The sequence below is a fragment of the Loxodonta africana genome, chromosome 3, assembly GCF_030014295.1.
Source record: "Loxodonta africana isolate mLoxAfr1 chromosome 3, mLoxAfr1.hap2, whole genome shotgun sequence".
Taxonomy (NCBI): domain Eukaryota; kingdom Metazoa; phylum Chordata; class Mammalia; order Proboscidea; family Elephantidae; genus Loxodonta; species Loxodonta africana.
The window spans coordinates 73,924,536-73,940,198 of NC_087344.1; the positions used below are offsets into that span (position 1 = coordinate 73,924,536).

At 46.5% G+C, this 15,663-nt stretch overlaps 1 protein-coding gene across 1 annotated transcript; it reads left to right on the forward strand.

The window, feature by feature from the left end:
* The first annotated feature begins 31 nt into the window (after positions 1–31).
* On the forward strand, positions 32–15,637 carry DNALI1 (dynein axonemal light intermediate chain 1). The gene is made up of 6 exons (XM_010595221.3): positions 32–636; positions 1,350–1,495; positions 8,310–8,479; positions 12,923–13,101; positions 13,455–13,619; positions 15,526–15,637. Exons 1-6 carry the CDS (start codon positions 556–558, stop codon positions 15,559–15,561), a joined length of 777 nt encoding a protein of 258 aa, XP_010593523.3. The 5' UTR covers positions 32–555; the 3' UTR covers positions 15,562–15,637.
* Positions 15,638–15,663: the final 26 nt, after the last annotated feature.

Consider the following 15,663-nt stretch of genomic DNA (forward strand, 5'->3'; position numbering starts at 1 on the left):
AAATTGTGCGTGAACTGATTACATTTACGTTTAGAAACGTGAAGAAAAAAAAGGAAATGTAGTCGTAGTTGACCGTGAGCAAATCACTATTTTTCCTTTATTTCCGGAGTTTTCTGCAATACTGTCATTTCTCAGTTTAATTTAAAAAAACTAGGTAAAAAACTAGGAATCTTCACAGGCTTTCCTTTGGGAATCATCCTCAACCCTTCAATGAGGAGTCAGGAATGACTTCCATTTTGCAGGTGACAAAACTGAGGCTCAGCGAAGGTGACATGCCCATTCAAATCGCGAGCAAGGAGCGGCGCAGGGACTCGAACCCACACTTTTCCTGCTTCCAAGAGACCCGGAGCGACCTGCTGAACAGAAGACCCAAAAAGCCAAGCGCTAAGAGAGCCTTTCTTGAACGCTGCGCGGGGTAGAAAACTGGCCCTCCGCTGGCCCCGCCCCCCGAAGCCCCGCCCAGAACATGCAGCTGGCCGAGGAGGTTTCCATGGTGACGGGAAACAAGGCCCAGACAAGAGGGCCAATTCTGGGCTACTACCCCCCGCGGCCGCCATGATTCCCCCCGCAGACTCGCTGCTCAAATACGACACCCCGGTGTTGGTGAGCCGGAACACAGAGAAACGGAGCCCCAAAGTAAGGACGGGTCTCGGGGCGGGGCAGGGGGGGGTGGGCGGGGAAGAGAAGGGAAGGGGAAGCTCCGATGGGGAAGGACAGGTCCCTGCTTTGAGGGTTGAGAAACCGGAGGGACAGGGGATTGGGATGGGGGGGGAGGAAGGGAGAGGGCACAAGAAGCCCAGATGTTAGGGGTGACCCTAAAGGGCAGATTTAGGGTGAGGAAGGAAGTCACAAGGACATGGATGGAGCTCACTCTTTCATGGTAGCTGGGTCCAAGCAGAGATGAAGTAGTGATTTCCCCATCACTGGAGGTATGAAGGAAATTCTGGTGGTGCAGTGGTTAAGTGCAATGGTTGCTAACCAAAAGGTCGGCAGTTTGAATCCACTAGGCGCTCCTTGGAAACTCTATGGGGCAATTCTCTGTCCTGTAAGGTCGCTATGAGTTGGAATCTACTCCACAGCAACAGGTTTGGTTTTGGTTTTAGAGGTATGAAAACAGGACTGAGCACCATTGCCAGAAACGTTGTTCAGGAGAACACAAGCATTTGGTTGGGGTGGGACCAGAAGCTTTTCATGGCCTCCTTCAGCTCTGAGACATGACTTCTGCTAAGACAAGGTGAAAGTGAGCTGGGAGTAGGGAAGCAATGAGCAGGAGACACAATCCAGGGGGCTGGTACATGTGGATCTGAGTGCCTAACTCACTGGCGCCCTAACCTGCTACTTCTTCTCAGGCTCGGCCACTAAAAGTCAGCCCCCAGCAGCCTGGACCTTCGGGTCCAGTCCCACAGCCACCAAAGACCAAGGTTCCTTCAACTTCCTGTGTCCCAGACCCTACAAAGCAGGCAGAAGAAATCTTGAATGCCATCCTGCCCCCAAGGTAAAAAAAAAGTGGGAGCAGGGGCTGGAGAAGACCTAGGTTTTTGGATCCCAGAACTTGGGAATGTGCAGAGATGCACCATACCTCTGTTCCTGGGTAGGGGTCCCCCCTACCACCCCACCAGCATTCCAGAGCTCCTCCAGCTTGCAGGTGACTGGGTCCTGGGAGGGTGAAGGGAGACCTCTTCTCTGTCTACCCTCACTCTGAGTGTTCTCACTCAGTCTTATGGTTTTAAATACCATCTATATGGTGATGAATGGTGGTGCAGTGGTTAAGCGCTCGGCCGCTAACCTAAAGATTGGCAGTTTGAACCCACCAGCCACTCTTTGGAAGATATGGCAATCTGCTTCTGTAAAGATTTACAGCCTCTGTCCTGTAGGGTCCCTGTGAGTCGACCTACTTGACGGCAGTGGGCTTTTGGTTTGGTTATATGCTGATGAGGAGTCCTTGGGTGGTCCAAGGGGTTAATGGCCTTGGCTGCTAACCAAAAGGTTGGAGGTTGAGTCTACCCAGAGGGACTGCAGAAGAAAGGCCTGATGATCTACTTCTGAAAGACCAGCTATTGAAAACCCTGTGGAGCACAGCTGTACTCTGATACATAGGGGGTCGCCTTGGGTCAGGTTAACTCAACAGCAACTGGTGGAGGCAGTGGATGTGCTGGTAAGGCCTTGGTGGTTCAGTGGTGGAATTCTCACCTCCCACGTGGGAGACCTGGGTTCGGTTCCCAGCCAGTGCACCTCGTGTGCAACCACCACCCATCTGTCAGTGGTGTCTTGTGTGTGGCTATGATGCTGAACAGGTTTCAGTGAAGCTTCCAGACCATGATGGACTAGGAAGAAAGATCTGATGATCTACTTCCGGAAAGCAGCCAGCGAAACCCCGTGGATCACAACGGTCCAGTCTGCAGCTGATCATGCGGATGGTATAGGACCAGGCAGCGTTTAGTTCTGCTGTGCACGGAGTTGCCATGAGTTGGGGGGTGACTCCACGGCAGCCTACGACAACAGCAATATGCCGAGGACTCCCACATGTGTATTTCCAGCCCTGTTTTCCCCTTAAACTTCAGACCCACATATTCTGCTACTTCCTCATTATCTTCACGAAGATGTCCAATAGACATCTCAAACTCAACACGTTTGAATTAAGTCGCAATTTCTCCCTCCCTCTACTTGCTCATCCCCAGTTTTCTCCTTCTCAGTGAACTGTAACTCCTTTACTACCCGCTCAGGCCACCTTTCATTCCTCTTCTTCTCTCACACTGCATGTCTGGTCCTTCATCAAATTCTTTGGCTCCACCTTCAAATTATATCCCAAATCCAACCACTTTCACTACCTCTGCCTCCACCATTTTGTTCCAAGTCACTGTTTCTCACCTGTGGTAGCACATTGGCCTCCTAACTGGAAACCTTGCTTCCACTCTCTGCCCTTACAGTCTGTTCTCCATCCTTAAATCATAAGTCAGATCAGGCCAGTCTTCTGTCAGAAGCCCCCTAATGTCACTTAGACTAAAATCCAAAGTCCTTACCATGGCCTTGCCACGGCTTGAAAGACCTGGCATGATCTGGCCCATGATACATCAACCTTATCTTATTGTTCACTGTGCTCAAGCCACATGGCCTCCACTTGCTGTTTCTTTGTGTCTTTTTTTGGTGGCAATATAACAATCAAACATATATCCATTCAGTTTCTACATGTATAGTTCAATGATATTGGTTACATATTTCACATTGTATCACAGTTCTCACTGTCTCTACCCATATTATTTTATCACCGTTAATTTAGACTCCCTGCCTCTTCCAAGTTCTCATCTGTACTTTACATCAACATATCAACTTGAACACTTGCAGATACTTCTTTATAAGAGGACAGTGCTCAAGGCAATCATTCTTTATTAACTGAGCTGAGCGGTTGTTTAGTTTAATGATGGCTTCATGGGATAGTTTTAGTTCAAGGTTTAAAGATTACTTCCAGGCAATAGATTTAGGGCAGTCTCAACGGATTCAGTAAATCTGGTTTCCATATGAATTAAAAGTTCTCTTCCATGCTTGTCTTCCTTTTGATTAGGATCCACTTATTGGATCCTTGATCAAAATGTTCAGTGATGGTAGCTGGGCACCACCCATTTTTTTCTGGTCTCATGGGAAAGAGGTAGTAGTAGTTCACGGAGGCAACTGGACCTGTAGTCCAATTACTTCACTGATTTCTGGATCTCCTTCTTCCCTTGCTGCTCCAGGCGAATAGAGACCAATTGTGTGGCCACTTGCACTCCACTTAATGTTTCTGAAACACCTCCATCACTCTCCCACCTCAGGGCCTTGCCTTACATTGCTATTCTCACTCCCATGGATGCTCTTCTTCTGATATCCCCACAATTCCCTCCATTTCTTTACTTGGGTCTTGCTCAAATGTCATTTCCTTAATGAGGCCTTCCTTGAGTAATTCTGTATAAAAGAGCACCCCCCGCCAACATGATCTCTTACCCTGCTTTATTCTTCTGCAGCCATATTTATCACCACCTGACATACAACCATTGGTTCATGGTCTGTCCCTCCTTCCCCCACTGCTAGAATATAAGCTCCATGAGAACAGAGATTTGGCTATATCCTTAGTGCATGCAAAGTCAGCATTCAGAAAATATTTGTTGAATGAAAGAATAAACTTGGGACCCTTAGCACACCAGAAGGCAAGCCATTTCAATCGTAGGTGTCATTTCCTTCAACGTATTTCCTGCAAAAACAATCACCTTTGGCTTGAGAAAGATGAACCTCAGCAAATCTCTTCTAGTGATAATTGCTAATAGATAAAGCATCTCTGAATTTTTTCAGAAGTTTCTGGAAAAGTTTGATTCCCCCTATAGAAGTTAGGTTTACAAGCCACTTGCTGGGTCAGGTGTTCACATCCACCCAGAGCTCTTCCATGATCACCAAGACATGAGATGAGGCAGAGAGATGAGTACCAGCAATTAAGTGCTTCCATCCACAAGTGACACACAACACTTCTGCTTCACCTTTTGTTGGCGAAATCAAATCACACGGCCATGTCAGACCTCAGGGGGGATGTATAGTCATCCTGTGTCCTGGAAGAAGAGAAGAACTAGACATCACCAAACACTAGTATTGTGTGCCATAGTTAAAGAGGCAGCACTGGACTCCAAGTCCAAATCTCTTTGAGTTCAAAATCCATGTCCTCATCCCATGAGGCAGATCTGGAAGCCTACATGTATCCTTTTTAGGCATACAGATTTTGGACCCCTGCAGTGGGCTTCTATCTTTGCAGGTGGAGTGCTCTAGTTTGGGAATAAATATCAACTTTTTTGTTTTATTATGCTGTGTCCTCTCTCAATTCAGTACATGAGCTATTCATTGCTTACCATAAGCCAGACATTACGCTACGTATGTGCTAAGGAATTAGTCAATATTCAACCATTTCAAGAGGTGGCATATGATCAGGAACTGATGGTACTGAAGGAAGAAGTCCAAGCTGCTCTGAAGGCACTGACGAAAAACAAGGCTCCAGGAATTAATGGAATATCAATTGAGATGTTTCAACAAACAGATGCAGCGCTGGAGGTCTCACTCGTCTATGCCAAGAAATATGGAAGACAGCTTCCTGGCTAACTGACTGGAAGAGATCCATATTTATGCCTATTCCAAAGAAAGGTGATCCAACTGAATGTGGAAATTATAGAAAAATATCATTAATATCACAGGCAAGCGAAATTTTGCTGAAGATCATTCAAAAACGGCTGCAGCAGTATATCGACAGGAACTGCCAGAAATTCGGGCTGGTTTCAGAAGAGGACATGGAACCAGGGATATCATTGCTGATGTCAGATGGATCCTGGCTGAAAGCAGAGAATACCAGAAGGATGTATACCTGTGTTTTATTGACTATGCAAAGGCATTCGCCTGTGTGGATCATAACAAATTATGGATAACATTGCGAAGAACGGGAATTCCAGAACACTTAATTGTGCTCATGAGGAACCTTTACATAGATCAAGAGGCAGAACAACAGGATACTGATTGGTTTAAAGTCAGGAAAGGTGTGCATCAGGGTTGTATTCTTTCACCATACCTATTTAATCTGTATGCTGAACAAATAATACGAGAAGCTGAACTATATGAAGAAGAACAGGGCATCAGGATTGGAGGAAGACTCATTAACAACCTGCGTTATGCAGATGACACAACCTTGCTTGCTGAAAGTGAAGAGGATTTGAAGCACTTACTAATGAAGATCAAAGACCACAGCCTTCAGTATGGATTACACCTCAACATAAAGAAAACAAAAGTCCTCACTACTGGGCCAATGAGTGACATCATGATAAACAGAGAAAAGATTGAAGTTGTCAAGGATTTCATTTTACTTGGATCCACAATCAACAGCCATGGAAGCAGCAGTCAAGAAATCAAATGACGCATTGCATTGGGCAAATCTGCTGCAAAGGACCTCTTCAAAGTGTTGAAGAGCAAAGATGTCACCCTGAAGACTAAGGTGCGCCTGACCCAAGCCATGGTATTTTCAATCACATCATATGCATGTGAAAGCTGGACAATGAATAAGGAAGACCGAAGAAGAGTTGACGCCTTTGAATTGTGGCGTTGGTGAAGAATATTAAATATACCATGGACTGCCAAAAGAACGAACAAATCTGGCTTGGAAGAAGTGCGGCCAGAATGCTCCTTACAGGCAAGGATGGCGAGACTGCGTCTTACGTACTTTGGACATGTTGTCAGGAGGGATCAGTCCCTGGAGAAGGACATCATGCTTGGCAGAGTGCAGGGTCAGCGGAAAAGAGAAAGACACTCAACGAGGTGGATTGACACAGTGGCTGCAACAATGAGCTCAAGTATAACAACAATTTTAAGGATGGCGCAGGACCGGGCAGTGTTTTGTTCTGTTGTGCATAGGGTCGCTGTGAGTCAGAACTGACTCGACGGCACCTAACAACAACAGCAATGTGCTAGGGATAAAAAAAAAAAAAAAAAACTAATTAAGACAAAACCTTATCCTCAAGTTGCTCAGAGTCTGACAGGACAGACAGACAAGTAATGGTCCTACAGGAGAGCTTGGCAGGAGTCTCCTGGAAGTCGCCTAGGGTAACGTGATGCACAGGGAAGAGCTGGTTGTGAAGCAGGGAAAGGCGTTTATCAGGCAGTGAGGGAGGGGAGAACATTCCAGGCACAGGGAACAGCATATGCAAGGCGAATAGGAAGGGCGAGAGGGTGTGATAAGAACTGAGACTGAAGAGACGAGCGGGGACTTCAACTGCAAAAGGCACCTGTGGGCCCATTTGTTCACTAAAATTGTGGTAGAGAACCAGTCCCAGCATTTACAAAAAAGGAATAGGACAGAATAGGACAGAACAATATAGAAAACGACAGGGTGGCCTTTGTTTCCTGAAGCCTGTTTCAGGGGTGTGTGTGCATGTGCGTGTGTGTGTGTGTGTGTGTGTGTGTGTGTGCACATGCATTTGTGTGTATACAGGATCATGAAGTAACCTTTAATTTTTACTGTAGATCACAGTCAAAAGGTCTGAAAGCTACGGCTGTGGCCACAGGGAACCCTTGAAGAGATTTCATCAAGAGAGGGTCCCCATCCAATCTGTACTCTGGAAAGGGCACTTTAGTACGGAGTGGCTGGAGGGAGGACTATCAGTCAGGTCCAGAGGGGATGAGGTTTTGAGCAGTACTGGAGCAAGGCCACCCAAATTTGGGGGACTCATTCAGCCCATGCTGATGAGGGCCCCTCTGGCTCACAGAGGTCAGCAAGGTGGCCAGGCCACTGCCACGCAGTCTGAGCTTTCCGATGAGACTGATACCCAGGCAGCCAAAGGCATGCCCAGAGTGAGGCCAGCATACATGTGAAGTGTGACTGGGGTGAGGCAGGCCGAGCCGTCTGAGCGCGACCTTCAAACACTGTGCCTTTTCAACTCTTTTTAAGGTAATATGTCGATGGCACAGTTTTTAAGGCCGTGATGAAAAGCTGCTGTTGGTGTTGTCAGTTGCTGTGGAGTTGATTCTGACTCATGGTGACCCCATGTGTGGTTAGTACACCTGCTCCATGGGGCTTTAAGGCTGTGACCTTTCAGAAGCAGATCATCAGGCCTGTCTTCCAAGGGGCCTCTGGGTGGGTTCACACCACCAACTTTTCAGCTAGGAGTCAAGTGCTAGCTGTCAAGTGACTGATGAAGAGGAGAAACAGTAAAAGAGAGCCTGTGATCTCCTCAGAGGCCAAAGGAGGGGGTGATTTTCCAGTTGATTTCCTTCCATCAGTGGCACGGAAGTCCTCTCCCCATGGTGGGTTCACTCGCAGGCTCTCCTGATTCCAGAGTCTGGCCATGCCTCTGGCACAAGGCTCATTGTGGGGGACCTCATGCAGGCACACACCTTCAAGCACCGCCCACCCCTGCTCCCCCAGTACTCACGTTTGCCCCTCCTGGTTTGCACAGTGTCTGTGGTGTCCTGAATCTCTCACCTCACAAGCCAGTGCGAATTCCCACTGAGCCTCCTGTTCACATCAAGCAACAGTGCCCATAAATGTGTCCTCAGCACGAGGAGGGTATGATCTGGAAGAGTGGCTGAGGATTTCATGGAGAGGCCTTGAGAAATGGAGATTGGCCACCCACCCAGCCAGTGTGGGGCAGCAGCATAATGGGTGTGGCTTTGGAGCTACACACCCTCCAAGGGAGATCCTGGTGGGTCCCCTCCCTCCTGTGCAGGCACACTGCTCAAAGGGCCTCTCTGCTCTTGTCCCGAGGGCCCCCTCAGGTCAGCGGGTTTCACTCAGCCAGGCTGTGTCTGTGCCGCAGGGAGTGGGTGGAAGACACTCAGCTATGGATCCAGCAAGTGTCCAGCACCCCCAGCACCAGGATGGATGTGGTGCATCTCCAGGAGCAGCTGGACCTGAAGCTGCAACAGCGGCAGGCCCGGGAGACAGGCATCTGCCCTGTCCGCAGGGAGCTCTACTCACAGTGCTTTGGTGAGTGGACTGGGCAGGGGGCGGGGCGGGTGCCCTCCACACCTTACTGCCTCCTTGCCTTCTGCTTCAGCACAGATCTAAACTGAGTATCCATGTGCTGAAGCCTTCCCCTCTTGGAATCATCTCTTCCTCCTGTGTCTGACCCACTCAGGAACTGCTAAATGTGCCCTCTTCCCCTTCCCAGCCCCACCTCTGCTATCAGTTCCCTGCCTGCCAGTTACTGTCTTCTGGAAACCTGGGTTCTTCACCCCTTAGCAGATTTTGGAGTAAGATCTTTTGGGTGGAAAAACATATACATACACTCCATTTTAAATCTTTGTTTTTTTCAAAGTTCTTATAATAAGCATGTGTTAATGTCTTAATCAGAAAAATAAAGGTTCTGTATTACATACATTTGGCCCTCAGTCCAGAAAAATATTGCAGGATAATTTGTTGTTAACAGACAAAGTGATTTAAGATCTACCTTCTCAAGGGCTGGCATCAGTGGCTGTCCCCCAGCCCAGTCTCACAGGCCTGTGGCCTCTGCCCTGCAATCTACCTCCCAAGCCACAGGCATTTAGTCAGTTGGCTTCCCTGAGTCTGACTATGGCTGGCCCTATAGGTCAGTATTTACGGACGAGAAGGGTGGGCAAGCTATGTTGTTGGTAGTGGTTGCCGTCAACTTGATTCTGATTCATGGCAACCCCACGTGTACAGAGTAGAACTGCACTCCATAGGATTTTCAAGGCTGTGACCTTTCAGAAGTAGATTGCCAGGTGTGTCTTCCAAGGTGCCTCTAGGTGGGTTTGAACCTTCAACCTTTTGGCTAGTAGTCAAGCACTTACCCATTTGCACTACTCAGGGACTCCTGAGGGCAAGCTCTTGTTGTTAGGTGCCATCGAACCAGTTCTGACTCATAGTGACCCTGTGTACAACAGAATGAAACATACAATGGTTGCTATGTTTGAGCTCATTGTTGCAGCCACTGTGTCAGTCCATCTCATTGAGGGTATTTCTTTTTCACTGATCCTCTGCTTTACCAAGCATGCTGTCCTTCTCCAGAGACTGGTCCCGCCTGATAACATGTCCAAAGTACGTGAGACGAAGTCTAGCCACCCTCACTTCTAAGGAGCATTCTGACTGTACTTCTTCCAAAACAAACTTGTTCATTCTTTGGGTAGTCCATAGTGTATACTCAGTATTCTTCGCCAACACTATAATTCAAATGCATCAGTTCTTCTTCAGTCTTCCTTACTCATTGTTCAGCTTTCACATACATATGAGGTGATTGAAAATACCATGGCTTGGGTCCGACCGTAGTCCTCAAAGTGCTTCTTTGCTTTTTAACACTTTAAAGAGGTTTTTTTGCAGCAGATTTGTCCAGTGCAGTACATCGTTTAATGTCTTGACTGCTGCTTCCATGGGCATTGATTGTGGATCCAAGTAAAATGAAATCCTTAACAGCTTCAATATTTTCTCTATTTACCATGAGGTAGCTTATTGGTTCAGTTGTGATGTTTTTTGTTTTATATTGAGGTGTAATCCACACTGAAAACTGTGATCTTTGATCTTCATCAGTAAGTGTTTTAAGTGCTCTTCACTTTCAGCAAGCAAAATTGTGTCATTTGCATATCACAGGTTGTTAATGAGTCTTCTTCCAGTCCTGATGCCTTGTTGTTCATATAGTCCAGCTTCTCACGTTATTTGCTCAGCACACAAACTGAGTAAGTCTGGTGAAAGGATACAACCCTGACACACACCTTTCCTGATTTTGAACCACACAGTATTCCACTGTTCTATTCCAACAACTACCTCTTAATCTATGTGCAGGTTCTGCATGTGCACAATTAAGTGTCTGGAATTTCCATTCTTTGCAATGTTATCCATAATTTGTTATGATCTACACAGTTGAATGCCTTTGCATATTCAATAAAACACAGGTAAACATCTTTCTGGTATTCTGTTTTCAGCCAGGATCCATCTGACATCAGCAATGATATCCCTTGTTCCACATCCTCTTCTGAATCTGGCTTGAATTTCTGGCAGTTCCCTGTCGATATACTGCTACAACCATCTTTGAATGCCCTTCAGCAAAATTTTACTTGCGTGTGGTATTAATGATATTGTTCGATAATTTCCACATTCTGTTGGATCACCTTTCTTTGGAATGGGCACAAATACAGATAGCTGTCCTCCAAATTTCTTGGCATAGACAAGTGAGCAGTTCCAGCATTGCATCTATTCATTGCAACATCTCAATTGGTATTCCATCAGTTCCTGGAGTCTTGTTTTTCACCCATGCCTTCACTATCATCAGGTCTTCATGCTACCTCCTGAAACGCTTGAATGTTGACCAGTTCATTCTGGTGCAGTGACTCTGTGTATTCCTTCCATCTTCTTTTGATGCTTCCTGCATCGTTCAGTATTTTGCCCATAAAAACAAAAACCCATTTTGCCCATAGAATCCTTCAATATTGCATCTTGAGGCTCAAATTTTTTCTTCTCTTCTTTCAGCTTGAGAAATGCTGTGTGTGTTCTTCCCTTTTGATTTTCTAACTCCAGATCTTTGCACGTTTCATTGTAACACTTTATCTTTTTGAGCCGCCCCCAAAATCTTCTGTTCGGCTCTTTTACTTCATTATTTCTTCCATTCGCTTTGGCTACTCTACATTCAAGAGCAGGTTTGAGAGTCTCTTCTGACATCCATTTTGGTCCTTTCTTTCTTTCCTGTCTTTTTAATTACCATTTTCTCTCTTCATGTATGATGTCCTTGGTGTTGTATCACATCTTGTCTGGTCTTTGGTCATTAGTGTTCAATGTGTCAAATCTATTCTTGAGATGGTCTCCAAATTCAGGTGGGATATACTCAAGGTCGTACTTTGGCTCTCATGGACTCGTTTTAATTTTCTTTGGCTTCGACTTGAACGTGCATATGAGCAATTGATGGTCGGTTCTGTAGTCAGTCCTTAGCCTTGTTCTGACTAATGATACTGAACTTCTCTGTCGTCTCTTTCTACAGATGTAGTCGATTTGATTCCAGTATATTTCATCCAGTGATGTCCTTGTGTATAGTCACCATTTACATTGTTGAAAAGGGTGTTTCCAATGAATATGTCATTGGTTTTGCAAAATTCTATCATGTGATCTCTGGCGTCTTTTCTGTCACCAAGACCACATACTCCAGCTACTCTGATCCTCCTTCATTTCTAACTTTTGCATGCCATTCACCAGTAATTATCAATGCATCTCGATTGCATGTTTGATCAATTTTAGACTGTAGGAGTTGATAAAAACTTCAATTTCTTCATCTTTGGCATTAGTGGTTGGTACGTAAATTTGAATAATAGTCATATTAACTGGTCTTTCTTGTAGGCATACAGATATTATCCTATCACTGACAGCATTGTACTTCAGGATAGATCTTGAAATGTTCTTTTTGACAATGAATGCAATGCCATTCCCTTTCAGTTTGTCATTCCCAGCATAATAGACCATATAATTGTGTGATTCAGAATGTCCAATACCAGTCCATTTAAGCTCACTAATGCCTGTGATATTGATCTTCAAGCGTTTCATTTCATTTTTGATGACTTTCAATTTTCCCGGATTCATACTTTGTGCATTCCATGTTCAGATTATTAATGGATGTTTGCAGTTGTTTCTTGTCATTTTAAATCCTGCCACATCAGCAAATGAAGGTCCCAAAAGCTTTACTCTATCCACGTCATTAAGGTCGACTCTACTTTGAGGAGGCAGCTCTTTCCCAGTCATATTTTGAGTGCCTTCCAACTTGAGGAGCTCATCTTCTGGCACTACATCTGACAATGTTTTGCTGCTATTCGGGTAAGGTTTTCACTGGCAGATGTTTTTCAACTTAGATCACCTTAGTCTGGAAGCTCCGATGAAACCTGTCCACCTGAGTGACCCTGCTCTTATTTGAAATACTAGTGGCCTAGCTTCCAGAATCTCAGCAACACTGAAGCCACCACAGTACAACAAACTGACAGACAAGTGGTGGGGGCAAATTCTCTAGACCTGCTTTGTCCAGCCCTAGACCAGTCTAGTCAGGGGCACCTAGGATTTCCCAGATGATTTGGAAGAGCCACCGTCTTCAAACCAAAAAAAGGCAAATTTCTCTGAATAGCACCCAGTTTCTGCCTGAGGGTGGAAGGGGAGGGGCCCACTGCTGCAAACAAACCTGGGGCTCCTGTCTCCCTCTGCCCTGGCCAAACTGGGCTGGCTCACAGCTGCTCCCAAGGGCCAAGTGCAGAGGAGTGGCTGCATGGCTCAGCTCCTTGGGCCACTGAAGGCACCCTCCCTGAGGACCTTTCCTGAAATGTTATCTTCAAGTGAAGAGGACACACCCTCCATAAAGTCCCTCCCAGTAGAAAGGTGGCCTGCAGTAGATGTGGTGTAGTTCCCTCTTGCCTAGCTGCTCTGATCTGGCTGTGTTTGCATTGGAAGATGAGCTGATCCGCGAGGTCACCATTAACTGTGCTGAGCGGGGACTGCTGCTGCTGCGAGTCAGGGACGAGATCCGCATGACCATTGCTGCCTACCAGACCTTGTACGAGAGCAGCGTGGCGTTCGGCATGAGGAAGGCGCTGCAGGCTGAGCAGGGGAAGTCAGACATGGAGAGGAAAGTGAGTGGGATTCACCAGGAGCCCTTGGCCCTCTGTGACATCAATTTCAGGGCCACATGGTAGTCATCCCAGTCCTAAATTCTGTCCTAGGGTGCTCTCTTGACATTCATGACCCTTGGACCTGCGTCAGCTCAGGGAGGGCCCCTTGGTGTAATATAATGGCCACCATAGTCATAGCAGCTGCATCTTCCATCGGCGTTCCATGCTGGTCACTGATGTCCCACTGGGTGGCAGTACAGACCCTGGCAACATCTTGGTTTGGACATCTGTGCCCCAAGTCCCCTCACCCGGTTACTCACGCCACCCTGTCCACTTGGCAGCATCCCAGGATGACTAGGGCCTTCTGTCCTCAGATTGCAGAATTAGAAACTGAAAAGAGAGATTTGGAGAGGCAAGTGAACGAGCAGAAGGCAAAATGTGAGGCCATCGAGAAGCGGGAGAATGAGAGGCGACAGGTGGAGGAGAAGAAGCACAATGAGGAGATTCAATTCCTAAAGCGGACGAATCAGCAGCTGAAGGTAATCAATGCTCAGGCCCAGGTGAAAAGTGCTCCTTTCCGCTTCCTCCCTAACCCCCTCCCCCGTGCAGGCCAAGCCGTGGATTCCTTCTCCCACTTACGGCTTTTAAACATTTGTCCACATGTGCTGCCGAGGAGTAAAGGAAGTTTTTTTGAGGCAAGGGAGGTTAGGATTCATTACCCAGCTTTTCCAATCATCTGGCTCTGGGTGGAGGCTCTAGTGTCACTCTGAATCCCCACGGTACCTCACTTTAGCTCTCCAGCATAGGACTTTTTCCTTGGGAAGAAAGTCGCCCATTCTCAAGACAAAAAAGTGGCTCTTCTTCCCCATCACGGCTGGTCTTTTGGAGTCTTCCTCGAGTGGGCTGGATCTCCCCAGCGGGCTTTCGTGGAAGTGCCTTCCTGCTGACGGTCCCTCAGAGGCAGTGTGTTTGAGGCATAAAAAAAAAAAAGCTGGGAGAAATAAAAAATTGTTGGGCAGGCAGGGAAGGCCCTTTGACAGGGAGGAACCCTTTCAAGTCAGAAACCCCCAGGTGTGTGTGTGGTCAGAGGAACCTTATTGCCAGCAGCGTAATTTGATTCAACTGAGGTGATGGGAGGGAGGGGGATTGGTGAAAAGGGCTGGGCAGGAAACCAGGCCATAGGCCCCTACAACTCCAGCCTGTCTGGTTCAAAGGCTCTCAAAAGATGAGTCCCAGACCAGCATCCTCCTCATCACTTGGCAACTTTTAGCAAAAACGTTCTTGAGCCCACACCAAGAATTCAGAAATGTTGGGTTTGGGGCCCAGCAATCTGTTTTAACAAGGCTTTAGGTGATTCCATGCTCACTAAAGCTCGAGGATCACTGTTCTAGATAGGAACTCCATGGACATTCAGTGGTTTCCCCATGGCCCCGGCCAGGAGCCCCTGGATGTCTCTCCTGCCCCTCACTGCCAAAGACCCAGGCCTATGGGAAGCTTACATTCTTGATATTGGCAGGCTTTTTGGTTCTAAAACCAAGAAGGCAGAGCATTTGAGATAAAGGGTTTGTATTAACTGCTAGATGACAGGTTTTTTGTTGCTGAGAAGTTAAAACTTTCACAGCCAGATGCAAATCTGTTTACTTAGCAGCCTCTGAAGCTGCTTCCCTTACCTGTCATAGTTCTTTATCATAAGCCCCAGAGTTCCTGCTCTAGTATTAGCGGCAACAGCAAAGCAGACTACCTTAGCATCTTTCTAACATTTACAAGTAGGCTTGTAATCCCCAGGATAAAGGATTCTTTAGAAGTGAGCTATTTTTATTGGATCAAAGCTGCACTGCAAATAAAGCAGTGTTTGCAGTCCCCAGGACAGACCTACTTAAAGATACATCTACTCACTAGGATAGTAAATTATTTTCCTGGCTGCCAGAGGAACAGTCAATAACTCCCAAGTGTCTTAAGCTTTACATACAAGATGGACAGTTCCCTACTCACTGGTAGCAATTTTCTCTAATTGGGTGTCAGGTTGTCTCACTGACTGAAAATCTGCTGTTTCTCAAACCTCTTGTCCCAGCAGAGCTCCCAGGATCCCAAACCAAACAGCAGACATATTCAGGCCTGAAATCTGAGCCATGAAAAACCACTATTTCAGCGACTTTTATTCAATTTCCTTTTCAGTGCTTTATATTATACACTGAGCTGTTATTGTATGGAAACCAGGGCAGCTCTGGTTTCTCCTAATGTAGCAAGACGGTACGCCAAGCCAGAAACCAGCTAATCTAGAAAATATGGAGTGGGGAATGAAGGGGGAGAAGAAAAAAAAAAAAAAAAACCCTTGGAGTGGCAGCATTTGGATTATCCTTCCCCAAGATTTTATCACCTCTCAGCTATTTGTGTTAGTTAGGCTGCAAGTTTCAAATATTAACGGAGTTTGTTTTCGTTTTTCAGGCCCAACTGGAAGGCATTATTGCTCCAAAGAAGTGATAATTTCCATATGGGTCTCACCATCATAAGCCTTTTGTAATAAAAAGCTGGTTTCATGAGTGAACAAGCCATACCCACCCCCGCTCACCACCCCGTTTCTGT

Bases quoted from the DNA above. Each gene is read 5' to 3' on its own strand.
- DNALI1 (XM_010595221.3), top strand. From the start codon at position 556: ATGATTCCCCCCGCAGACTCGCTGCTCAAATACGACACCCCGGTGTTG. The intron at 13,102-13,454 runs GTGAGTGGGATT...TTCTGTCCTCAG, and splicing joins AGTCAGACATGGAGAGGAAA to ATTGCAGAATTAGAAACTGA. The intron at 13,620-15,525 runs GTAATCAATGCT...TTCGTTTTTCAG, and splicing joins GGACGAATCAGCAGCTGAAG to GCCCAACTGGAAGGCATTAT.